Source organism: Podarcis tiliguerta (genome assembly GCF_965153285.1).
Source record: "Podarcis tiliguerta genome assembly, chromosome: 8".
NCBI lineage: Eukaryota > Metazoa > Chordata > Lepidosauria > Squamata > Lacertidae > Podarcis > Podarcis tiliguerta.
In genome coordinates, this window is record NC_139541.1 from 76539062 (window position 1) to 76564517 (window position 25456).

General features: G+C 49.4%; 1 protein-coding gene across 1 annotated transcript in view; it reads left to right on the plus strand.

Annotated features, from left to right (window-relative positions):
- Positions 1 to 205: 205 nt before the first annotated feature.
- ATP1A3 (ATPase Na+/K+ transporting subunit alpha 3) overlaps positions 206 to 25456 on the plus strand; it is a 34524-nt gene continuing 9273 nt past the window's right edge. Inside the window, exons 1-17 of the mRNA XM_083454879.1 lie at positions 206 to 445; positions 7303 to 7431; positions 7660 to 7719; positions 8548 to 8751; positions 8877 to 8990; positions 9891 to 10025; positions 10926 to 11043; positions 11914 to 12182; positions 12561 to 12759; positions 13281 to 13390; positions 13965 to 14099; positions 18009 to 18201; positions 19119 to 19294; positions 20731 to 20867; positions 21832 to 21982; positions 23187 to 23355; positions 24475 to 24629. Of these exons, the coding sequence (XP_083311005.1) occupies positions 440 to 445; positions 7303 to 7431; positions 7660 to 7719; positions 8548 to 8751; positions 8877 to 8990; positions 9891 to 10025; positions 10926 to 11043; positions 11914 to 12182; positions 12561 to 12759; positions 13281 to 13390; positions 13965 to 14099; positions 18009 to 18201; positions 19119 to 19294; positions 20731 to 20867; positions 21832 to 21982; positions 23187 to 23355; positions 24475 to 24629 (2460 nt within the window). The 5' untranslated portion in view covers positions 206 to 439. The remainder of the gene's footprint in view (positions 446 to 7302; positions 7432 to 7659; positions 7720 to 8547; positions 8752 to 8876; positions 8991 to 9890; positions 10026 to 10925; positions 11044 to 11913; positions 12183 to 12560; positions 12760 to 13280; positions 13391 to 13964; positions 14100 to 18008; positions 18202 to 19118; positions 19295 to 20730; positions 20868 to 21831; positions 21983 to 23186; positions 23356 to 24474; positions 24630 to 25456) is intronic.

The window sequence follows — 25456 nt, forward strand, 5'->3', positions numbered from 1 at the left end:
TTGAGGGTCCCCATCAAGCGGTTTGGTTTGGGGCAGATTGTGCAGGCCAGGCTTGGGGGATCCCCTGCCCCTTCTCTCCCCACCTTGGGCAAGGTGAATTCTGCAGTAAAAGAGGCGGGGCTTGCTGGTGGGTCGGGGTGGGTGCATGAGGGGGAGAGGAGCTGCTGATTGGCTGTTGTGCTGCCCCGGCTCAGACAGCAGCGGCAGGAGTGCGTCGAGTTCTGTCCTTCCGCGCCTGGCAGCCGTGGGCACAGCATCCCTGGCTGGGGCGCAGGCAGCTCCCTCCTCTCCCCTCTGTCTGTCTCACTCTTTCTCTCTCCCTTTCTCTTTCGTTCTCTTTTCCCCATTCCATCCATCCATCCATCCTCCTGCCTGCCTGCCTGCTAGACACCCCCAGGAGAGTCTGGGTCCTCCAGACTGAGACGCCCAAGCCGCCAACATGGGGGTAAGTTGCGCATTCCTCTCTTTTTGTGTGTCTCTCTCTGTGTAGCGAAGCAATGCCCCCTGATCAGCACACCTTTGAGGTTTCTGTGCATCATTGCACCTGTATATACCGATGGGCAGCCTTGCTGTGCCCTTGTGTTGCGTACTTGCGCTTCTAAACACGCCTCCGTGCCCGCATTGCATGCACGCGTGTGGCCGTGTGCGCACGACGCTGTACACCCGCATCTCTCGCACGCGCGCGCCATCCCTGTATCTGCCGCTGGCTTACCTCCCTCTCACCCACCTCCTGATGACACATACCTAGAATCCTGCTCGCTTGCGCTTTACATATACAGCAGGGAAATGTCTGTGCAATCCGCGCAGATGTGTCTATGCGCACTCGTGTACGGTGCCCGTGTGACTCCTTAATCCCGTGGATCGCTGTGGATCGTGATTTTGTGCGGTGTGCCCCGGTATGTATCTGTATGTGTCTGCGCATGGGGGGAGCGCATGTGTCCCTCTGCAACGGAGGAGCTGGTACCCGTATGAAGCACCCTCCGCCCCCACCCTGCCGGTCACCTTCTTTTCCCCTCTGCCGGCTCCATGCTCACACGCAGCACATCTCTGTCCTTGTCCTTGGAGAGCGCGAGGACTGCGAGACCATTTTCCCCCTGTGTCCCTCCCTCTTCCCTTCACCGCATCCGCTAGGATGTGTGGACCTCGTCCTGACAGTTCAGGACATATTTTTAGCTGTGCTGTGATAAACAAAAAGCTTATCATCCATTGGAAAGTGGTGTCCGCGCAGCGAGATTCATGATTTGGTGGTGATGATGTGAGATTCAAGCCTTAGAAACCGAGACTCTCCTTCCTGGGTGTACGTTTTTGGAGAGGGGTGTCTGGAATTTGGGGCGCTTTTTTTGACTTGGATTTCTTGGTGGGGGGCGGCGGAAGGGGATGATAAAACCTTGCAGAGGGAGGGAAAGGGGCTGGCAGGGAAATGGCAGGCAGATCTCTCCCTCCCCATGGGTGACAAGATGTCAGCGCCGGATGGAGAGATGAAGGAGAAAGGATGAGTCATTGGGCTGGAGGTGGGGGGAGAAAGAGAGAGAGAGAGAGAGGAATGGAGGATGAGAGATGATGAGCAAAGGAGAGGAAGAGGGGAAAAGGAGAGGCAGCTTTAGAGGAATGGAAAAAGATGGAGCGAAGAAAGGGAAAGCACAGGAAACGATCGCCAGGCACCCAAAGGCGGTGCTCGGGAGAGGAGGGCGCTGCTATCCCCCCTCATTGATATTCAGGAGCTGTTCTCTCCTCTGGAGGGGGGGGGCAGGTGCTAGTGGGGGCTGCGGCATCAGAAGGCAGCAGCAGCAGCCCCCCTCGTTTTGTGTAGGTGGCGCCAGAGGGGGGGGGGGGCAAACAAGAAACTCACCCCCACCCGTCCCCCTATTTCTGAACTTCTATCATCAACATATGCTGCTGTTATTATTATTATTGTTTAAATTTCTCACCCACCTAAAAATATACTTTGCCCATTTGGTATCCTTTAGCAATACAGTCCTAGGAGCGTCCAGTGACAGAGAAATTCATTTAGGAAGGTCACCTTTCCTGTTCATATTCGCCGCCCCCCGCAACGCCACCTTTCCTAGCCTTTGCAACATCCAGCAAAGGGGTGTTGTTTGGAAACGGAGGAGGCCGGAGGAACGAAGCTGGGGTGCTTTCTAGACCCCTTGCGCCTCGATCATCGCCAGGAATGGGAGACATAAACGGGATAGGATTCCCTCTCTACGCGCAAATAAATTCCTGATGGTTCCCAGCGGGAGGAGAGTGGGGAATCTAGCATTAAACGTCCCTATCTTTGGCTGGGGGCTGGGGAGAGAATGCAAGAGGAGAAAGAAACAGACTGGGGTCAGAGGAATGATGGCGCGGATTTCCAAAAGACAAGCACTCTTGTCTGTGTATGTGTGTGTGGCTGCGGGGAGCGCGGGGGGGGAGGGAGGAGGGAAAGCATATGGGCAGAGAGCAGCTAATCCGCCTTCCTTTCTGGCAAAGGGAGGGGGCACATCAAAGAGACGGGGGGAGAGAGGGCACCATTGCAGCAGCTGTAACCTTGCAATGAGCAGGAAGGGGAGAGGTGGAACGGGGGGGGGGGGAGAGAGAGACAGGATGGGGAGGGGGAAATGCAAAGGACCATCGAGCGGGAACGGGGTTCTTTAGCTGGGGACGCACCATTATTAAGCTCTCTTTTCCCCCTGAAGAGAAAGCGAGGGGGGAGGGATTGATGGCTGCTCAGCCTCCCCTTCTGCTTCCATTGCTTCCCCCTCCCACATGAGGTTTTCCCCCGCCCTCGCTGCCTCCAGTCCCCTTTACAGGCTCCTATATTTGGTGTCTGCGGATAAGGAGAGGCAAGCTCTTGTTGCCAGCGTCTCTCTGCAGCAAAGAGAGGAAGGGGTGGGTTTTTTTGTGGGGGTGGGTAGGAAATACTGGGAGAAAGAGAAGCTGGACAGAGAGGGGGGGTTATTCTAGGCCTTGTTTAATATATTATGGGCCTTGGAAAAGGAAAAGGAAAACGCAGCTGGCTCCCTAGATCTGCTTCCTCACCCCTCATTTCTTGGCTGTGGGAGTTTCAGGGCCTAGGGAGAAAGGGATTCCCAAGCCAGAACAGTGTATTTCCTCTGATTTTTATAGGGGGAAGGCATCCTCTTTCTCCCCCCTTCCTCCCCAGGCCAGCCTCTCCCCCCTCTGCCTCCTCTTGCCTGGGTCATCCTGACCCAGTCGCTCCCTCCCCAGGAATTCATTCCGCAAAGGCAGCCAGAGGGTGCGGAAGGTGTCTTGTCCCTTTGGCCGGGGATTTGCATTTGCTAGCCTTCTTCATCTGCCTCTTCCTCCTCCTCCTCCTCCTCCTCCTCATTTGGCACAGGGCTCTGCGGCTGGTGAGCCTTGCTGCAGCGCTGGCACCACGCCAGGGATTTCTCCCTTCCTTCCGTCGCAGCGCCGCAGAATATGGGGGTGGCGGTCAGGCCTGATGGAGCTGGGGAGGCCGGCGGGCACCTTGCCGGGTGCCGGGTGCCCAGAGACCCTCCCCCCAAGCTAGGCACGCCCCTCCACAAAAGCCCCCTATCTCCAGCTCAGAGTAACCAATTGCCTTTAGTCATCTCTCAGAAATACATCAGCAGGTTTGGTCCACAGGGACATCCTCTTTTTATAACTAGCATTATAGAAGGAAGGATGGGTTCCTCTTCTCTGTACTGCAGTATGCCACATCCCCCCAAAAAACCCTAAGGGACAACTGTGGGAGCTTATAAACTCTCCTTTCTCAACCATTGAGCTTATCAAGGAGTTGGGACACTTTGCTCAGGGAATACAGTATTGCCTTCTAACCACATGCCCCACCAACTGCTTTCCAGGTCTCTTAGAGGGGGAAAAACACCTTGTGTGAGACTGCAGTATTCTCCACTGTAGGAAATCTGGTAGACATCAGTGTGTGCCACTCTCATGCACACAACTAGTCCGGAAATGGACATGTATATGCAACAGCATATATCTGCATACTGGGAAGGAAAGCACATTGGGAAAGCATTGGGGTGCTGGTGGTTCAGATAGCATGCAGAATGCATTCTTTTTCTTTCCCTGTGATTCTGTGGATATTTTGTTCATGGTTGCACATGCAAGAGAGAGACTTGTCTGGGCTTCTAAGTGTACCGCATGCCTGCCTCGGCCCTTGGTGGCTTGGGGCCTCAGTACATGTGAATATCTGTAAATGTCAGCCTCGCCATTTTGTGTGTGTGTGTGTGTGTGGGGATTCTACATGTGTATGTATACTGATTAGCATGTCTAAGGGTGTGCATGCTTCGTATACTCTGCTCTCAGGTTGTATACCGCTCTTTCCAAACATCTCAGCTTTCTGCCAACGCTTTGAATTGCAATGGGTGTTCTGATAGGGACATGGGTGAATGAGGACGTCTGTTGAGGTTCCCTCACCCTGAACGGTCATCTGATGACCGGCAGGAGGACAATCCCACTCTCAGTCACAAATCAAGGCCCAAGCTTTTTGCTCATCAGCACTTCTGGCAAAGGGCATCTCAAAGTCAGTCAAGGTCATGGAATATCCTCCTTGGGCCTTAGGAGCACATTTATTCCCTCCCTCCTCCTCTTATGTGGATAATGGCCTGGCCAGATTTTAGAGATGAAACTGCATCACAAGCCTATAGATTCCCCTCCCTTTTTCAGAAAGCGCACACCTTTTCTCTCGCCCTGTTCAGTTCTTAGTTAATCATCTTCTAGGATTGGGCCTGCAGAAGGAAGACAGTGTGGAGCTGTGCTCAGATAGTAGTTTTGAGAGACGTGTAAGGTGGAATGATGGGACCACCACTGTTGCTTGTGGTGGGCAGACTCCATCACCACCCTGCCCTGCCATGGCGCAGAGTCAAACAGGTTCTGCAGGTTTTTTGAAATGGAGAATACTACAAAACCGGCTTCACTGAAGAATGCAGCTGGGCAGAAGAACTACGTTCAAAAGAGCGTCTGGGGGAGGAGTACAGTCTGCACACAACTGCAGGTCGCTTTCCTTCCCTTGGCCAGATGAAGTTCTGTCTCGGATGGGTCAAGGGCATAGACAAGAAGCAAAGGGCGGAATAGGAGATCTCACAAATCTCAACCTGCTAGCAATGACCTCGTGTGGGGAACTCCCTGGCAACCACCAATTCTGTTTGCTGAAGATATTGGAAGGATAGGATATTTCTGTAGGAAGAGACCTTAGGCCTCAAGCTATTCTTGTTGCTCCAAAAATCCATGTGCATCATTTTCTATTCCCCAGTGAAGAAGGAAAGGCGCTTTGTGCATGCTCAGAAGCATCCAGTACCGCACCTGTTCCAGAGGTGCACCAGGGCTTTTATTAAGCCAGAACTCACCAGAATTGAGTTCTGCCACCTCTTTGTAGCGTACCAGAAGCTGTATATCGGCACAGCGGCCAGAGCTGTGTGACAGAGGCGATGTTGTAATGTGGCTGCAGCGATGCCAGTGGTGGGGCGATCAGGTGGAGCTCCCCCCTAAAAAACTTGACATCTGGGTTGTCCATCAAAAAAATAGTGGGATTTCCTGCGCCTCTTTTTCTATATAAAAAAAGCGCTGTGGTGCATGTATGACAGGGTGCACAGGTTCTGCGGTTAAGGCTTACCATGAATTAAACCTTTGAAAATGTGCATTTTTCTCAAGTGTTCAAAGCACTCTGCATATAATATTTCAGTTATGCTCCTCCGTACCCTGTAAGGCAGGCTAGTCGAAGATATGAGAGGCTGAGAGCACGTGTCTTGCCCAGGACTACCCAGTGAGTTTGGTAGCTGAGATCTTTCCATCTCACAGCTCATTGCCATAGTCCTTGCATGACAGCAGCATCAGACGAGCACGTGATGCTCTGATCATGTGCACCCCCAGAAATGCATGCATGGAAACAGGCTCCTCTGACGCACTGGGTTCGAAACCTGGCATGCAGCAGGTTACATTGTGTGCAGTTACCAAGGCACCTAACACGGGTGCGAATTCTGACGCTGTCTTTGAGACTATGTGTGCAGGGCTCAACGGTTTGCCCTCAGAAACCCCTGAGCAGGAACGCATGCGCAGCTCTGATTGCGCAGATCGGCATGATGCACAGCAGTGCGTATGTGGATCCTGGAGGGCCAAAGGGCTCAATGCTCATCAAATGCAGTTGTAGATGCAGTTGCAGTTTATCAGCAGGCAAAGCAGCATAATTCTGGGTCAGTTCATCCAGCCTAGTATTGTCTCAAGCAGAGGGCTTCCCCAGCTCTTTGTCCTGAGATAACCTTTAACTGGAGGTGCCAGGAACTAACCATGGACCCTTCTGCATGCCAAACACATACTCTGCCACTGTGCTTTGCCTTAGCCAGCTCCATAGCAAGATGTCACCTCTTCCAGGTCTCCTACTTCCCTTACAGGAGCCCTGCAGGGCTTCTTCCATCTTCTGGTGGCAAAACTATGGTAATCAAAATGTCTTGTCATTTCCCGGGGGGGGGGGGGGGAGAGAAAGCCACAAATGAAAAGAGGAAGAAAGAACGGCTTCATTTAGTTAGTTGAATTTCTGGAGAGACAACAACACTAAAACCACAACCCAATAAAAACCAGTAAGTGGATTAAACAAAGGACAAAGATAAAAATATAGTATTAATTGTTTTAGGCCAATGTCTGCTTAAGCCCATGAAGAATTGCGTTGCTGGAGCAGACCGTGGGAGCCGGCTAATCCAGCATTTTGATCCAACAAATGTTCCTTAAAGCTCACGAGCAAAGCATGAAGGTGATAGCTTATTGTTTAGCTCTGGTATTTGAGAATCGGAGATACACTGTTCCTGAACACCGAAGTTCCATTTATCTGCCAGTGCTAATAGGCCCTGATAGTTCTCTGTGAATTCCTCTAATCCTTCTGTTCAAGCTAGTGGAGATTACTGTGTTTCATAAACCAATTATGCTCTGTGTGAATTAGGTCTTGCGGAATACCTTGTTGTTCTATGGACTCTTCATATATAGCAGGGAGCCTATGGCATGGTCAGTGGTCAGGGAAGATGGGAACTGTAGCCAAACCAACAACTGGAAAGTCACAGGTTTCCCATCCTGACACATAGCCAGGAGAAATGTATTGGCTGGTCTGAGTGGTTGTGATGGAGCACAGGAGAAGTTTCTTTTGATGATAAGGACTCTTGAACCTTTGGGTGCTGATGGGAGCTGCTTCCATACACAGATAGCTGGGGGTGGGATGCTTCTGCACTGCGGTCTATGTGAAACGATTGCACCGATAACGGTGTTGGTTTAGGGGCTGACATTCTAGCGTGTGGCATTTCACCCCCTCGTCTCTGTTTCCTCTCTTCCCTCAAATAGTACGGCCGCTCAGATAGCTACCGTGTGGCAACCACGCAAGACAAGCACGATGAGAACTCTTCCCCGAAGAAGAGCAAAGCGCAGCAGAAGATCCGAGATCTGGATGATCTTAAGAAGGAGGTGGCGATGGTAAGACGATGGCCTGGCACAGCGTGGGGAGGCTGGGGAGGCAGTGCAGATGTAGGAAAGTGTGTGGCCTGCTCTTGACCAGTAGATGGTGCTGCAGTGGAGACTGGGGCATCTAACATCGCAGCAGTAGGGAGGACATTTGTGGGGCAGGGGATATGGGGCAGTAAGTGGAGACACCACCTAATTCTCTCCCTCTCTCCCTCTTTCTCTCTCTCTGGCATTTTTCAGACCGAGCATAAAATGTCCATTGAAGAAGTGTGCCGGAAATACAACACAGACTGTGTGCAGGTGAAGGAAGCCATGGATTTCATCCAAGGCGTGATGCTCAACTTTTCTTCCTTAAGGGTTGGGTTGGCAAGTGCTGCCTGGCCTTCCTGGCTAGTGGGGTATTGATGTGGGGGAAACAGCTGGCTGGCAGAGGTGGCCAGCAAGGGAGCTGGGCAGTAGCTAGCTATGTGGAACAGAACGACCCTGCTGGATTGTGGGAGCTGATCTTTATTTTCTAGATAGAATTGAAGGGGTGGGATGAACAGAGCAGTATTAGGTGCTTTATCAATCATCCATTCAATCAATCAATCAATCAATCAATCAATCAATCAATCACCAGCAGACAATAGCCAATCAACAGCCAATAAAATAGCCGATTATTCAAAAGCTAATAATTTCAGAGGTGCTGCAGCCTCTAAAGCAGAACCTGACAGAAAAGTATGGGAAGCCCTATGCCAGGTATAGGCCAACTCAGCCCTCCAGATGTTTTGAGACTATAGTTCCCATCATCCCTGACCACTGGTCCTGTTAGCTAGGGATGATGGGAGTTGTAGTTCCAAAACATCTGGAGGGCAGAGTTTGCCTATGCCTGCCTTATGCAGAATGAAGACAAGAAAATGGATGCCTTTAGGCACATGGCTTCTCCCAAAGAATCCTGGGAACTGTAGTTTACACCCCACAGAGCTATAATTCCCAGTAACCATAACAAACTACAATTACCAGGATTCTCTGGAGGGAATTCATGTGCTTTAAATTTATGGTGGGTGTGCCGCAGGTGGCGGATGGGAGATCAGAGACACCTGTCCTCAAGGGAAGTGGGGATTTATTTTGTCTGTCTCCCTCTCTCAGGGTCTGACCCACAGCAAAGCCCAAGAGATCTTGGCCCGAGATGGCCCCAATGCACTCACCCCACCACCCACCACTCCCGAATGGGTGAAGTTTTGCCGCCAGCTCTTTGGGGGTTTCTCCATCCTCTTGTGGATCGGTGCCATCCTCTGCTTCTTGGCCTACGGCATCCAAGCAGGAACTGAGGACGACCCAGCGGGAGACAATGTAAGTTCTGGGGGAATGGCATCTGGGGTGGGGGCATGGAGGAAAGAACAGGGAGGCAAGGCAGAGGGGACGGGACCCCATGCAGCTTCTGACATGCCAGCGTCCTGTTTCTGCCCATTGTACAGCTGTACCTGGGTATCGTCTTGGCTGCTGTCGTCATCATCACCGGCTGCTTCTCCTACTACCAAGAAGCCAAAAGTTCTAAGATCATGGAGTCATTCAAGAACATGGTGCCCCAGGTATGAGAGGAGGAACAAAGAGTTGGGGGAATTGCATGGGCCCGTCCTGTAAAACTGAGTCCTACCAACAGGTAACCAATAGCAGGGTGCGAAACCCCCTCTCCAACTGAACTCCAAACTTTGCCCATTGTGCATGAGATTTTTGCCAGGATTGATACATGAACTTCCAGCTGCAATGATGGCTCCAGCCTTTACACTCCAGGGTTCCATCCTGGCTCCGCCCCACCTGTCCCGTCAGGCTTAGCCATGGCCCACCAGATTCCACTTTGTCTATGTCAAGTAGTGATAGCAATATCTCACAATGAACTACAGTGGTGCCTCGCAAGATGAAATTAATTCGTTCTGCGAGTTTTTTCGTTTTGCGAGTTTTTTCGTCTTGCAAAGCACCGCTGCATATTGACGGTTTCCCATAGGAATGCATTGGTGGTTTTTAAAAAAAGGGGCAAGACGTTTCATCTTGCGAAGCAAGCCCATAGGGAAATCCATCTTGCGAAGCAACTCAGAAAACGGAAAACTCTTTCGTCTTGCGAGTTTTTCGTCTTCCGAGGCATTCGTCTTGCAAGGTACCACTGTACAAGATACATCTGCATTTTGGACATTGGGTCTCCCACCTGTGAAATGGGAAGAGACGTACAAAAACAACCCTGGCCCAGTGTGAATAAAATGGCACATTAATGATCCACTGCAGACGTGTACTGTTTGTTATAGGCGGGTCCTTCACAGGTTGGAAGTGCTGCTACGTGTGTGAGGACTCTTAACATCATGAGTGATAACCCTATTACTTCCATCTCTCTTGGAGACGATGCTCTAAGGTGATGTGTTTTAGGGGATCTGTGTGCCAGTAGCCGAGAACCCAGAATGTCTGCCTACCTACCTGAGCCTGCCTCTCTCACCCTGCAGCAAGCCCTGGTCATCCGGGAAGGCGAGAAGATGCAGCTCAATGCCGAAGACGTGGTGGTTGGCGATCTGGTAGAGGTGAAAGGGGGAGACAGGGTCCCGGCGGATCTCAGGATCATCTCGGCTCATGGCTGTAAGGTGAGATCTGCCCCCCTCCCCATACCCTCCACACCGGTGTCTCCAGCCCTCTTCTTCTCAACAGGCATCCGGGACCATCGTCACGGTGTCTTTTGCCATTGGTTTTCTCCCATTCTGAACCAAACATTGCCCTGTTCTTGCACTTCCAGTGAGAGTTGTGCTGGTCCATTTAACAGCCTAGTCAATGAATTAATTCAATGAGCATAGATACGCATGAAGAAAAAGAAAACTCAAATGGTTCCAAAGAAAAATGCATTATTTTAGATAATGCATAAGGCATCCTCTTAAAGAAGCATCCCCTTTTCTCCCTCCCTAAGGGGAATATCTAAAGCAGGCATCCCGAAACTCAGCCCTCCAGATGTTTTGGGACTACAACTCCCATCATCCCTAGCTAACAGGACCAGTGGTCAGGGATGATGGGAACTGTAGTCCCAAAACAACTGGAGGGCTGAGTTTGGGGGTGCCTGATCTAAAACAACTGTGGCCCATCTTAGTTTGCATATGTATTTGCTGTAAAAATTATTTATTTATAAAATATCTGCAACCTGCTTTAGTCAGTGGCACATATTTTGAGCCAATATTTTTAAATTGCTTAATCTACATTGCAACCCTAAAACCATGAAGGAAGGTTTTTGGTTTGTTTGGGGGTTGTTTGTTTTTTACATGAGAACTTCACTATGCACCTTTGCCAGGATTTCATAATATATGAAGCAGCTGTGCTTCAGAGCCAAAACTTAAACTTAGTCTTGAAAGTCAGACTTTGAAAGCCTTGAATTTATTACATACCACGTTTGAGGATTTGAAAATCTAACATGCAAATTTCCACATCAAAGTTAGAACTGAATTTTTAGAACTTTCTTAGGGGGAAAAAGAACTAAATCCACAGTGTTTTCTCTCCAGGTGGACAACTCCTCACTGACTGGCGAATCAGAGCCACAGACGCGATCTCCTGATTGCACCCATGACAACCCTCTGGAGACAAGGAACATCACTTTCTTCTCTACCAACTGTGTAGAAGGTACAGCCAGAGTTTTATCTGCGGATGTGAGTGTGTATAGGAAGCAGTTGGAGAAGAGCCTGGGAGAAACCCGCACAGGGTTGCATTGCTATCATGGAGGGCCTGTCCACATTGATAGCCCTCAATTAGCTTAATGGCCCCTCCTTTTCTCCAAGGAACCTTGGGAACTGTAGTTCTGCAAGGGGAAATAGGCATTTTTAACAGTACGGTTGCTGGCGGGAATGAGACCTTGTCAGCACAGAACACCTGTGCTCTGAGATCTGAAAACTGGTTGCCCATCTGCTACTGGGCCAAGTTCAAGGTGTTGGTATATGGAGCCCTTAACAACTTGGGACCAGTTTACCTAAGAGATCGCCTTGCGCTGCATGAACCCAAATCAGCTGCTTTGATCGGCGAAATGGGCACCACGACAGCTGCCACATTTGACCCCTTCCACATTTGATCGCTGAGTGTGGCAGCACCTAACCTTGGGAACTCCTTGCCCACTGAGATCAACCAGGCGTCTTCACAGAACTCTTTTGGGCGCCTGCTAAAAGCGGTCTTGTTTAGACAAGCCTGGCCAGATGCTTAGTAGGTAGAGGCCATTTTAATCTGTTTTAGAATTTTAACTTTGGTACAGTTTAAAGTAGAGCTGCAATTTTTTCTTGTTTCAACTTTCTGGGATCTGCTTTGAGGTAGGGTTGTGTGTTTTTTTAACAATCAAGCAGGGTATAATTTTTTTGTTCTAACCAGTTAACTCACTCTCTCCTGCCTAACAACAGTTCTCAAGATTCTTTTTCGGGGTGTTGGTGTTGGTGGTAACAACTATTAAACTGGCAGAAACCTGGTAGGAATCCGTGGTGCCCATCGAGTTGTCTCTCATCTCACCAGGCACGGCACGCGGGGTCGTCATCGCCACAGGGGACCGCACCGTGATGGGCCGAATTGCCACACTCGCCTCGGGCTTGGAAGTTGGCAAGACCCCCATTGCAAGGGAGATCGAGCACTTCATCCAGCTGATCACCGGCGTGGCTGTCTTTTTGGGGGTTTCCTTCTTCGTCCTCTCTCTGATCCTGGGCTACACCTGGCTGGAAGCTGTCATCTTCCTCATTGGCATCATTGTGGCCAACGTCCCTGAGGGGCTCCTGGCTACAGTCACCGTAAGTAACTCGGGGCTGTAAATGTTCTGTGGAGAAGGCAGTCTAGGTCTGCAGCTGGAAATCTTGTGGGGAGAGAGATCTGGCAAGGGGTGGCATTTTAAGTCATAGAATCATAGAATCATAGAGTTGGAAGAGACCACAAGGGCCATCGAGTCCAACCCCCTGCCAAGCAGGAAACACCATCAGAGCACTCCTGACATATGGTTGTCAAGCCTCTGCTTAAAGACCTCCAAAGAAGGAGACTCCACCACACTCCTTGGCAGCAAATTCCACTGTCGAACAGCTCTTACAAAATGGCAAATCCCTACCTCCAGCTTGCCCTAGTATGTTTAAATCAAAGTGGTTTAAGCACCTCTGACTCGTGTTTCTCCCCTCAAGGTGTGTCTGACCTTGACAGCCAAACGCATGGCCCGCAAGAATTGCTTGGTGAAGAACTTGGAAGCCGTCGAGACCCTGGGCTCCACCTCCACCATCTGCTCAGACAAAACTGGGACCCTGACTCAGAACCGTATGACCGTTGCCCACATGTGGTTTGACAACCAGATCCACGAGGCTGATACTACTGAGGACCAGTCTGGTGAGGGCAGGAAGTGTACCCCTTGTTGGTCTTGGGGTGGGGTGTGCAATGAGAAGTTGGTATGATGCATCTTCTTGTGTGAGGCATTGTGAAATGGGGCAGCTCTCGTCTCTCTAGATTTTTCTCCTCACCCCATTCTCCAGTTCCTCTCAGGCCACATCCGCACCATAAAGTGCTATGAACGCTGCTTTCACAGTCAGTTCCCCAAAGAATTCTGGGAACTGTGTTTTGTTGTGGGTACTAAGAGTTGTTAGGAGAGCCTCACAGAGCTACAATTCCAGAGTTTCCTGTGAAGAGGGATTGACTGTTAATTCTGTAGCTCCGTGAGGGGAATATGGGGTGTCCTAACAACTCTCAGCACCCTTAACAGAATTCTTTGGGGTAAATCATGATAGTTGAAGTAGCATCGTAGTATTTTAATGGAGTGGATGCGGCCTTCGTTCTACAGCCCAGTTCCATTTCCTCCCTCAGCTTAGAACGACTCTGTTCTGTCCTTTCATCTGACTTTCCCTTCTTTGTAGGCACGGCCTTCGACAAGAGTTCTGCCACCTGGGTGGCTTTGTCCCACATTGCAGGGCTTTGCAACCGAGCTGTCTTCAAGGGAGGTCAGGAAAATGTGCCCATCCTCAAGGTGAGAGCAAGACACCGTGAGAGAATGTGAAGGACACCATAGTTGGGTCTCAACTGGGAGGTGAAAAGTCAGGTATTGGGGTGGCACTTGGACCTATGCTGAATATTATTTCAGACCAAGATGCCCTTGGTGTAGTTAGGTTTAAAGGTGGGTGTCCTCATTTCTCTCATCTCCTTACTTGAGTGATACTAATAGTAGTAATAATAATTAATTCTACTATTATGTATCAGCTTCCACACACATCTTAAGGTGATGTTTGAGATTTGACAACAACACAGAAAATAACATCAGATAGATAAATTTAAAAACAATACAAAGCAGACACCCATGGCAGAGATCATTCAATTAGGAAAGCTTTTCAGAACAGAAATGTCTTTGGTTGTTCTGGAAAATAGCATCATTCGTGGTTGACAGCCTGAAGTGTGTGAGATATGGAAGGTGGCCATGAGGGAAAGAGATTACAAAAGATTGCTGTGACTTCTGCCAAGCAAAGGAATGTGGTAGATGAGGGGGGCACTGTGAGAGATGGAAATGGCCGCCTCCCTGGTTTAAAAGAGCCTCCATTTCTTCACAGCGTGACGTGGCAGGAGATGCTTCTGAGTCCGCCCTGCTAAAGTGCATTGAGCTCTCGTCTGGATCCGTCAAGCTGATGAGGGAGAAAAACAAGAAAGTGGCTGAGATCCCGTTCAACTCCACCAACAAATACCAGGTATAATGTCTCAGGGTGGCCCTGTCAACCCTCAAAATGGTGTCAGCTATGCTAAGAGGTCCAGGGCAAGGTGACATTCCACATTAACAGAATATCTCCCTGTACCAGGGCGCTTGAAAAAGCCAGTGGTATTCCTTGAGTGGGGAGCCGCAACATTAATAAAACTCCACAGCTGCTCTTCAAGATTTGATGGTATTTGCTAGAACCTTCTCCCCAATATTCTCTTCCTATTCATCTATAAATGCAAGTCATCCACACCCTAGAGCAGGCATAGGCAAATTCTGCCCTCCAAATGTTTTGGGACTACAACTCCCATCATTCCTAGCTAACAGGACCAGTGGTCAGGGATGATGGGAATTGTAGTCTCAAAAAAAAAAAAAACATTTGGCGGGCCAAGTTTGCCTATGCCTGCCCTAGAACTTCATCTTCCCACGGTCCTGTCTTCTAGAATTTTCCTTCGTAGCTTTTCACCTCACTCCAAAATGGCTGGTATAATACTTTCCCTCAGGCTCGGGCTCATTTTCTTTTGTCTTTGCTCATATTCAAAATTATCTCGTGACATTGCAAAACAGACCTTCACTTTTCATAACAATCCAAAAACTATTAAGTCAAATACAATAACATTCTATAACCTTCTCGTTTGTGGCAAGGCCGTGGCCATGTGACATTGAAGCCGGCGAACGCAGGATCTATCAGTGAGAACAACAATCAGATCTTGTGAAAAGCTTGTGAAAAGGGAGCTGCGTAATGCACGGGACTTTGCCAGAGATTATAACTCTGGCTCCTCCTCAGCCGAAGGGAGGAAGTCTCTTCTTCTGCCCCCCAGGAGTGATCAGGTAGCTGTGGTTGACATATGTATCTTCCAGCTCAGCAGAGCAGGATGTGCCCCATCTCATCCCACCCCTCCAAGATCTTAAAAGGCTGTGATGACTCTTCCTAGCAACCTGACACTCCTCTGCAACGAGGAGTGAGGATCCCATCCTGGGTCTGGTTCTAGCCGCTGAATTGTGTTCCACAGTTCCCATGGAGAGGACTGAGTCAGTGATCCCAATACAGTTCCCCATTCCAGGATTCTCAGGCCCATCAGCCTTAATCCTGCCTCTTTAAACGACAGCTGGAGAGGATTAGTCAGGATTCCCTGTGGCCAGCAGTCCGGAATGATTGGCCTCACTGAACAAGTCCCTCTGGAGCCAGGAAGGTACATTGAGGCCTGCCTCTGCCCAAGCCAAAAGTGGAACCAGACATGCCCTGTGATGCATCTTACAGCCCATCACCATAATCGGATGCCCTACGTCATGTCGGCTGCCATGCCAGCAGGGCTTCATGTAAGCCTCGCTTACCCAGATCAGTTGAGTTTGGCCATTGACCGTCATGGTATCCAAATATAAATGAATGGGGGAAATCAAAGCACTTTTACCACCAAGTGCCTCGGGGCCCAAAGAGCAGGGAAAAACACAGACAGTTTTTTTTATTATTACTTTTTTATTGATTTTCAAAAACAAAACAAAATTAAATAAAACTTAAACTTTGATATTCAACCTTTTTTATCTTCTTATTTACCCTGCGCAATTTCGCGCCCGAACTTCCCTCCTTCCCTGCTTCGGTTTTCCCAATTTACATCCATTCCTGCAGATTCTTAATTACATTCTATATACATCACAAGATTTATATTAGCCCTGCTACAGTTTTTAAACTTCTACAGTTATTTCGTATATACACAACAAATTTACTCCACTCCTCCTCAAACTTTGTCACTTTTTGGTCTCAAATTTTATAACTCATTTTTGCCAATTCAGTATACTCGAATAATTTCGTCTGCCACTCCATTAGGGTTGGTAACTCTTGGGATTTCCACTTTTGGGCCACAATAATCCTTGTGGCAGTCGTGGCATACAAGAATAATTTGCAGTCTTCTTTTCTCACTTCATCTCCTATTATCCCTAATAAAAAAGCCTCTGGTTTCTTTGGGAATGTATATTTGAAAATTTGAAAAACACGGACAGTTGAATGTTCGTCCCCCAAAATTTACATCATGGAATCACAGAACTGTAGAGTCGGAAGGGACCCCAAGGGTCATCTAGCCCAACCTCCGGCGATGCAGGAATCTTTTGCCCAATGTGGGGCTCGAACCCACAACCAGCACTACCAGCAGAGCTATCCCAAGGACCATCAAACATGGAAGCTGTCTTGCTTCACACCGACCTAGTTCTCCTGCAGAAATTCATAATGAATTCTAGCTGCACAGACAGGGTAAAAAAAACCAGCCACCGGTTGATGTATTGTTACACAAACAGAATATTCCGAAATAAGAAAGGTCAGCTGGAGGCATGTGGGCAAGATTGGGCCCCAGGAGTGTTGTACGGGTAGGCTGAACAATTTATTAAAAAGAGCCACAGCTGCACCATATATTTAAAGCTCTGTTATAACACTTTGAATAGCGAAAGAATTTGCTGATTTGATTAATAACTTGAATACAAAAAGGGAGGTGGGAGGAGGCCGAGGAAACAAGCTTTGGAAAGATGGAATCTGAAGAATGGAATTTTTTTATTTTTGAATGTTTTTGTTTTTCTCTTTTTTTTTATGTAGGTGGGGTGGAGAGAGGGTGTTTTTATGTACTTTTGGGTTTTTGCTTTTTTCTTTTTTTCTCTCTTTCTTTTTTCATTTTGTGATATTTTGTCTTTTTTTTTGGCTTTGTAATTCTGTTTTTGTATCTTTGGAAAATCTAATAAATATTTTTTTAAAAAAATGAATAGCCATTACTTTCCCTGAAGAATCCCTGGAGCTGTAGTTTGTGAAGGGTGCTGAGAGTTGCTTTGGAGACTCTGATTCGCCTCAAAGAACTACAATTACTAGAGTTCCCGGGGGGGGGGGGGGAGATTCATTGCTAAACCACTTTAGACTGCGGACGTAGGATTCAATGTTCTCCCAATTTTTGTTTTTATTTTAAATACAAAACCCTATCACTCCATTACTCACGGAAATATAGTACATAATTATAGAATCGTAGAGTTGGAAGGGACACTGAGAATCATCTGGTCCAACTTACTTCAATGCAAGAATCTTAACTAAAACATCCAGGACATATGACCATCCAACCTCTGCTTAAAAGCCTCCAAGGAAGGAGAGGCCACCATTTCTGGAGGGGGTCCATTCCACTGTAAAACAGCTCTTACCATGAGAAAGTTCTTCCTGATGTTTAGTCGGAATGTCCTTTCTTGTAACTTAAAGCCATTTGTTTGGGTCCTACCCTCCGGAGCAAGAGAAAACAAGCTTGCTCTGTTTCCCACATGGCAGCCCTTTAGATATTTGAAGATGGCTATCGTATCTCCTCTGTCTCTTCTTATCCAGTTTCTCCATAGCCCTTACTGCTGGAGGGACGTGGGTGGCGCTGTGGGTTAAACCACAGAGCCTAGGGCTTGCCAATCAGAAGGTCGGCGGTTCGAATCCCTGCGATGGGGTGAACTTCCGTTGCTCGGTCCCTGCTCCTGCCAACCTAGCAGTTCAAAAGCACGTCAAAGTGCAAGTAGATAAATAGGTACCACTCCAGCGGGAAGGTAAACGGCGTTTCCGTGCACAGCTCTGGTTCGCCAGAAACGGCTTAGTCATGCTGGCCACATGACCCAGAAGCTGTACGCCGGCTCCCTCGGCCAATAAAGCGAGATGAGCACCGCAACCCCAGAGTCGGTCATGACTGGACCTAACGGTCAGGGGTCCCATTACCTTTACCTTCATTGTACCTCTTCTCAGTCTCCTCTTATCCAGTTTCTCCATAGCCCTTATTGAAGTGGACCCGTCAATCATTTGCACCTTATTTTGTGTTTAAGATACGGGTTGGTGGCGCACTGTCTTCAAATAGCACCTCGGGTAGGATCTGGGAATGCTACCGCTCTCTTTTCCTCTGTCCCACAGCTCTCGATTCACGAGACAGAAGACCCCAACGACAACCGCTACCTGCTGGTGATGAAGGGCGCACCTGAGCGCATCCTCGACCGTTGCTCCACCATCCTTTTCCAAGGCAAAGAACAGCCTCTTGACGAGGAGATGAAAGAAGCTTTCCAGAACGCCTACCTGGAGTTGGGAGGTCTTGGCGAGAGGGTGCTAGGTATGGACTCCCTGGGGGAAGATGGGAAGAGGGCTGGAGAACATGAGATGCAGGTGGACAGGGTGGGCTGCGTGCCAAATTTCATTCGAGACAAAGAAGCCACTACAGTGCCAGTAAGAAGCCTGCTGAGCTCAGCAGTAACCCAGAGTTTCCAAGCCCTGGTTTTCTGGGCACCAGTAGCTTTTGAGTGCATAAAGAATTGTGGCCATGGATTTGGAAGTTTCAAGCTCCTTAAAAAAGAGACCATATGTCACGGTCCAGTCTATGGGCGATCGAAGTCCTGGCTGAGGACGTTGGGACCGGGGGCAAGATGGCGGGGTTGAAGCAGGAATGAGAGTCCAGAAGCCAGGGGTCCGAGGGTCAGGAAGCAGGGAATCACGAAGTCAAGGGCCCGAGTGTTGAGAAGCAAGGAGTCAAGAAGCCGAGGTCCGAGGATCAGGAAGCAAGAAGCCCAAGGCAGGAAACGTCTTGCTGTGGCAAAGAGCCGAAGGGAAATGCTGACCTTATATCCCTTCCTGACTCTTGCCACCTGGTGCAGTGAGTTACCAAGTGGCCTCACCTGTGCGGCCGTGCCTTGCCTCTCCAGAACAAACTTAGGAAGGCTCCAGTCCTGCGAAGCCCTACTGGTCACAGGGCCTGGCTCCTGCACACACTCCTGACACCATAAGAACATAGGAAGTTGTCCTATACCGAGTCAGACTATTGGTCTATCTAGCTCAGCATTGCAGACTCTGATTGGCAGCAGCTCTCCAGGATTTCAGAAAGGGGGGGGGGGTTGCCAGCCCTTCCTGCAGATGACAGGGATTGAACCTGTGACTTTCTGCATGCGAAACACCTTCATTTCTCAAGTTAGCACCTGGCGACAGGGCACCCAAAGGGCATATTCCGAGGGGTTTTGCCTCCTTCTCACCCTCCAGGTTTCTGCCACTTCTTCATGCCCGAGGAACAGTACCCCAAAGGGTTTGCCTTCGACTGCGACGATGTCAACTTTACCACCGAAAACCTCTGCTTTGTTGGGCTCATGTCCATGATTGATCCTCCCCGCGCTGCTGTGCCCGATGCCGTGGGCAAATGCCGAAGCGCTGGCATCAAGGTAATGCCGGGTCGCTTGCCTTGAAACTGAGCTGTGGGTGCCAGGCGCTAAAATTCAGCTACCCCTCGAGCAAACTGGCTGGCTGCTGCAGGAAGGCGTTCTTGGCCCACGGTGGAGTGCGTCTCTGGAGTGCTGCAGCTCTTTTGAGATCCTTTGCTTGGGTGCATTCAGTGGCGTAGCGTGGGGGGGTGCAGGGGGGGAGCCAGCCGCACCGGGCGCAACATCGGGGGGGGGGGGCGCTCGCACTCGCAGCTCTCTGCCCCTACCTGGCTCACTCACTCTCTCTCACTGCAGTGCTGGCTGTGCTAATCCGATCCGAGCCGCCGGGTCGCCGCCCACTGTGGAGGGGAGGGTGCCAGGCGTGCGGTGCGGTGCGGAGAGAGAGCGAGGGACTATCTGGGGGAGGGGCAGTGCAGCGGGGGGGGCGCAAATTACTTGCCTTGCCCCGGGTTAGGGGGCGCAAATTACTTGCCTTGCCCCGGGTGCTGACAACCCACGCTACGCCACTGGGTGCATTTGTCTCTGTGGAGGGGCAATCGTGTCTTATAAGCAGCTCACTCATTCCCTAAATCTCAAATTTGCCCATAGGCTTCGGAATCAAGGGGTTCCTTTGCTTCTGAGCAGTCATGAACACAAACATGAAATTTATTACGGTCAGAGACCAGCTTGAGAAACACAATTGGAACTACAGTCTCAATAGCAAAACAAACATTTAAAACAATATACGACAATGGATTTTGAGTTTAAAAGTGCGATAGGCATATAAACACATAAAAACTTTAAAATAGGCTACCTTAGAAAAATGACCCTAAGTCGCCCGTGGCTTTGGGAATTTTCATAGCAAACTAGATTGAATCGGGGGATGGTCTGCGCCTACAGATCTGTGCTCAGAATCTGATGACAATCCGGGTCATCTTGTGGTCTTTGCCTAACAGGAGAAGATCAAATTTTTGCTTTACCGGGAGGTAGGCAAGCCTCACCAGCAGGGGGTCAATGGTTTCTCTATGTGCCTCATCGTAAAAGGGACATCTAAAAAATATGTGTTCAGGGCTTCCTATATCCCCCAAAGGACAGGCACAAATTCTCAGGTCATACGGGACTTTTTTAAAGGATCCTTCCAAGACTGGCAGTCGCTTGATTAGCCCAAGGCCTGCCAGGCCGTCTGTGACATCAGCACAGCTAAGCCAAATGGCATCCAGCGAGGCTGTGGCACCTTGGGTTTGTATCAGGGTTGAGATACATACTGGGAAAGGCACCAGGAAGGAACTGGTATCATGCTGGCAACCACACAGGCCTCCCCAGGAGCCCCTTGTTCTGCCCTGTAAACCCTTAGGATGGAATAGATTGGACCAGGTGAGTCTTGCTGGTTAGCTAGCCAGCCTCCTCCTTTGCCTACACTGGGACTCCTTTGGTAACCATCACTCTTCCCCCACCAGGTGATCATGGTAACAGGTGACCATCCCATCACAGCCAAGGCCATTGCGAAAGGTGTGGGCATCATCTCTGAAGGTAACGAGACCGTGGAAGACATTGCTGCCCGGCTGAACATCCCCGTCAGCCAGGTCAACCCCAGGTGAGAGGGGTCAAGGTGTGTGGGTGTGTAGAGGAGGGGGCAGAGGCTGGAGAGAAACATAATGAGGCTGGGGAGATGGCGCAAGAAGCAGATAACTCTTCCAAGGCAGAGAGGAGGAGGGAGACTTGGAAGAACATTGGCTGGGGTGAGGGAGGAACAAAGAAAGCTGCGGTGGCCTGCCTTTGGCAGTTTGGGGAAGTTTTTAATGTGTGATATTTTAGTGTATTTTTGGTTTCTATGGAAGCCGCCCAGAATGGCTGGGGAAACCCAGCCAGATGGGCGGGGTACAAATAATAAATTATTATTATTATTATCATCATCATCATCATCATCATCATTATTTTGCTGCCTATCGTGAGACGGTTCGCTCCATGAATTTAAGCAGATCTCGGCTTGGCAAATACCAGAATGAGAAGCCACATGGTATTAGGGCATCCAACGCCGTCTAGCTACAATACAAATGTACCTTATTCAATTGTTATGGCTCTCTCCCCCTGCCCCCCTCCCTGTGCGAGGATTCTGGGACTTGCAGCCTGGTGGGGCCCTCAGAGGACTACAGTTCCCAAAAGAGAAGGAATGACTGTTCAGCCAGATTAAGCTCGTAGTGGAGATATCTCACTGGCTGCTTGGAATGAGAACATAGCAAAACAATGCTCAATTGCTACCCCACAAGAGATCATAGACCAGCCTCCCCCAGCCCTTTTGGACTAAAACTCCCGCTGGCCCAAGCCAGCATGGCAAATGATTGGGTATGATGGGAGTTATAGTACAGATCCTGGGCTGGCTAGTTGCTTCTTCCTTTTCCTGCCCTCCTGGTTCATTGAGCTTCTATAGGATATTCACATTTCTGTAACAGAAGGTTTCTGTCCAGACCCTTTGGTTCCTCTCATGGTGAGGCCAGCCCTGAGTATGGATGACCAGGTGCATCTTCTACCACCTTGACGCTGTCTTTTTGCCCACCCAGAGATGCCAAAGCCTGTGTGATCCATGGCACCGACTTGAAAGACATGGGCACAGAGCAAATCGACGAGATTCTGCAGAACCACACGGAAATTGTCTTTGCCCGTACGTCCCCGCAGCAGAAGCTCATCATTGTGGAAGGTTGCCAGAGACAGGTAAGGACATCCAGCGGGTCCCAAACTGGCCCCACAGAGCACAACCAACTAATCCGGCTGCGAGGTGTTGTTTGTTAAGATGCTAAGAGTTGTTAGGAGGTCCCTGTCCCCCTCACAGAGCTACGGTTCCCAGAGTGGTTTAATTGTGGGTCTTGTGAGTCTGGGAGGGGACTAGAGGTCTCCTAACAACTCTCAGCGTTTTGGGCAAACTACAGCTCCCAGAATTCTTAGCGGGGAACCATGCGTTACCCAATCTCCCTGCGTATAGAAAACTCAGGGAGAAGAGTTCTAGCCTAGCGTTTTCTTCTTTGGCTGGCTTGGTAATGTGGAGGGAGTTGCCTCATGGGGAAGCTTTCAGCCCTATGATTGCCCCACCTGCCTCTATAAAAGAGCACAATCCCAGGCATTTTAGCGCAGGGCTTGCCAACCTTTCTGAGCCACTGGGCACATTTGGAATTTTGAGGAAGGTGCCGTGGGCACCGGTCAAAAAATGGCTGCCATTGTGTGTGTGTGACATAACACAAAATGGCCGCCGCAGTCAGCATGTAGGAGAGGCCGAGCTGGCGCAAACAGGGACTGAGCAGGAGTAGCGAATAGTCTCTCATGCCCTGTGTGTTTTTGAAGGGAAATTTGCAGAGATATTTTGCAGGTGCCTTAAGAGATACTGACACACACACACACAGAGGCTCCCATTAGTATCATTTTGGTAACGCCTGGAAGTTTGTGTGAACTTAAGGTTGCCAAAGACACCCTTCACCCCAAAATATCACCCAGCCTATTCTTCTGCAAAAATCAGCAGGTAGAGCTTATATGACCAATTTTAAAAAGCCAGAAACCTGTCAGAAAGGCTTATGATATACAGTGGTACCTCGGGTTACAGACTCCGCTAACCCATAAATAGTACCTCAGGTTAAGAACTTTGCTTCAGGATGAGAACTGAAATCGTGCGGCGGCAGCGGGAGGCCCCATTAGCTAAAGTGGTACCTCAGGTTAAGAACAGTTTCAGGTTAAGAATGTACCTCTAGAACAAATTAAGTTCTTAACCTGAGGTACCAGCATACCCCACTGCAGGCTCACAGGCAACACTTCCCACTGCCATTATTTCCACAGAAATCATCCCTGGATGGAGAGGCTGGGTGATTGCCCATCTTCTGGGCCTTCTGGCTCTGAGTGTGCATTTCTCTCTCTCTCCCCACACCAATAGGGTGCGATTGTGGCTGTAACAGGCGACGGCGTGAATGACTCCCCCGCCCTGAAGAAGGCTGACATTGGGGTGGCAATGGGCATTGCCGGTTCTGACGTCTCCAAGCAGGCTGCTGACATGATCCTCTTAGATGACAACTTTGCCTCTATTGTCACTGGAGTCGAAGAGGGTAAGCTCTGAGGATTGCCGGACGCAGTGAAGAGGGGGACTGGATTCATAATCAGTGAGCGCTAAGGGTGTGAGCAGAACTTGGTTATATAGGCACAGCTTCCATCTTGCTTCTGCTGTGGGGGAGCCTCTAAAATGGCAGGGCTGTAAGCAGCTGAGCTTTACTCAGAGTAGAGCTGCTGGAATTCACAGAGGTAAGCTAGTCATGCCCATTCATTTCAACAGGTCTTCTCTGAGTAGAACTAGCATTGGCAGGATCCTATAAACAGGATTTTCATTACCTCAGCCAGGGGCAATGCCCCCCCAGGGGGTGTTGGACTATATAGGAAGCGTGATCATCTAGTTCAGTGTTGTCTACACGGATTGGCAGCAACACTCTGGAATTTCAGCCAGCCAGTAATTCCAACAACAGTTGTTGTTGTTGTTGTTGTTGTTGTTGTTGTTGTTGTTGTTGTTGTTGTTCATTGTTAGAATTTATATACTGCCCTGTACCTGCAGATCTCATCCAGAAGGGACTGCATCTGTTATCCCTGATCTAAGCCATCCCCAATAAATGCCTGTGCAACTTTCATTTAAAATCTCCAGGAGGCAACTAGGGCAAATTTATTATTTAAACTGATTCAATAAATATTCTGCGCGCGTTACGTCCCTCTCGGTACCTAAAGGCAACGCCTCTTAAACCGTTCTTAGTGGATTGGCTGAGGAATTGTTCCTTATTCCGCCTCTTCAATTCAAGATCCTTCGAAAGCAGAGCTTTCCTAACTGCGTGTCGCAGCACATCAGTGTGTCAGCTGCAATGTGTAGGTGTGTTGCGCAAATGCTCCCCATGCCCCTCCTGGGGCCGGAAAGGGGTTAGTTTAACCTCTGGCTTGCTAGTAAAACTGAATTACCGTGTCGTGAAACGATGCATGTCCAAAAAGTGTGTCAGCAATGTGAAAGGTTTGGAAAGCGCTGTTCTCAAAGGGGAGAGGGCAGCAGCAGCAGCAGCAATTGAGTTGTGGGTGAGAGAGGGGAAGAGGGGTGCAGAGATCTGGCTTGCTCTGACTTTTGGGAATCCCCTTGCCCCCCAGCTGTGCCCCCTGTCTCTCCCCCTTACGCCCATGTGTCTCCCTCTGGCCAGGACGCCTGATCTTTGACAACCTGAAGAAATCCATTGCCTACACCTTGACCAGCAACATCCCTGAGATCACCCCTTTCCTGCTGTTCATCATGGCCAACATCCCTCTGCCTCTGGGTACCATCACCATCCTCTGCATTGACTTGGGCACTGACATGGTGAGTCTCATCCCCTCACACACAGAAACGCTTTTCTTCCAACTCAATCCAACCTGAGGGTCATCTAAGCCAGGGGTTGTCAACCTTACCGTCCACTGGTGGGCATTTCAGGATTCTAGGTTCTTAGGGGGTTCTACGGCACAAGCTGAATCCTCCTTCCATCGAGCGCTGGTGGGCGGTAAGGAAATTTTACCATCAAGAAAGATGCATTAGTGGGCGGTAGATATAAAAGGTTGACTACCACTTGCAATGCAGGAATCTCAACACGCTGGTCTCCCATCCAATTTGAAACCATACCAAACCCTGCTTAGCTTTGCAGATGTGCTAACAGTTTTACTGCTGCACCATCAGGAGGGCATTGATCCAGTACACAGATATTCCCAAATTCCCATTACTGCTGCTTCTTTGCAACCCATCTTCTGATTGGACTCAGGCTCTGTGGAGGAGCCCTCGTTCACTTGTGTCAAAAGCCCAACTAAAGACTGGCTTAACCATGTGTGAACTGCATGGTAGAAGTTACTCAACTGTGCTACTGTGTGTGAGGAAAGGTAGTATCTCTGAGTGCTCCTACCTGAAAGCAATACCTGCACACGGAAAACTAGTCAGGGAGAGGTTGAGATTCTAAACACTTGTCTAGAAATAGTCTCCTTTATAACTAGATTTCTGCATGCAGGGATTCCCCCCCCCCAACTGAAACTAGCTTTGAACCTGGGAAAGATTTTATCTTGCAGTGAATCCTGGGAGCTGTAGTTCTTACCAGAGTGCAGAGCATTCTGTCATTTCATTGCAGAACTACAGTCCCCAGGTTCCTTTGAGACGAAGAAACC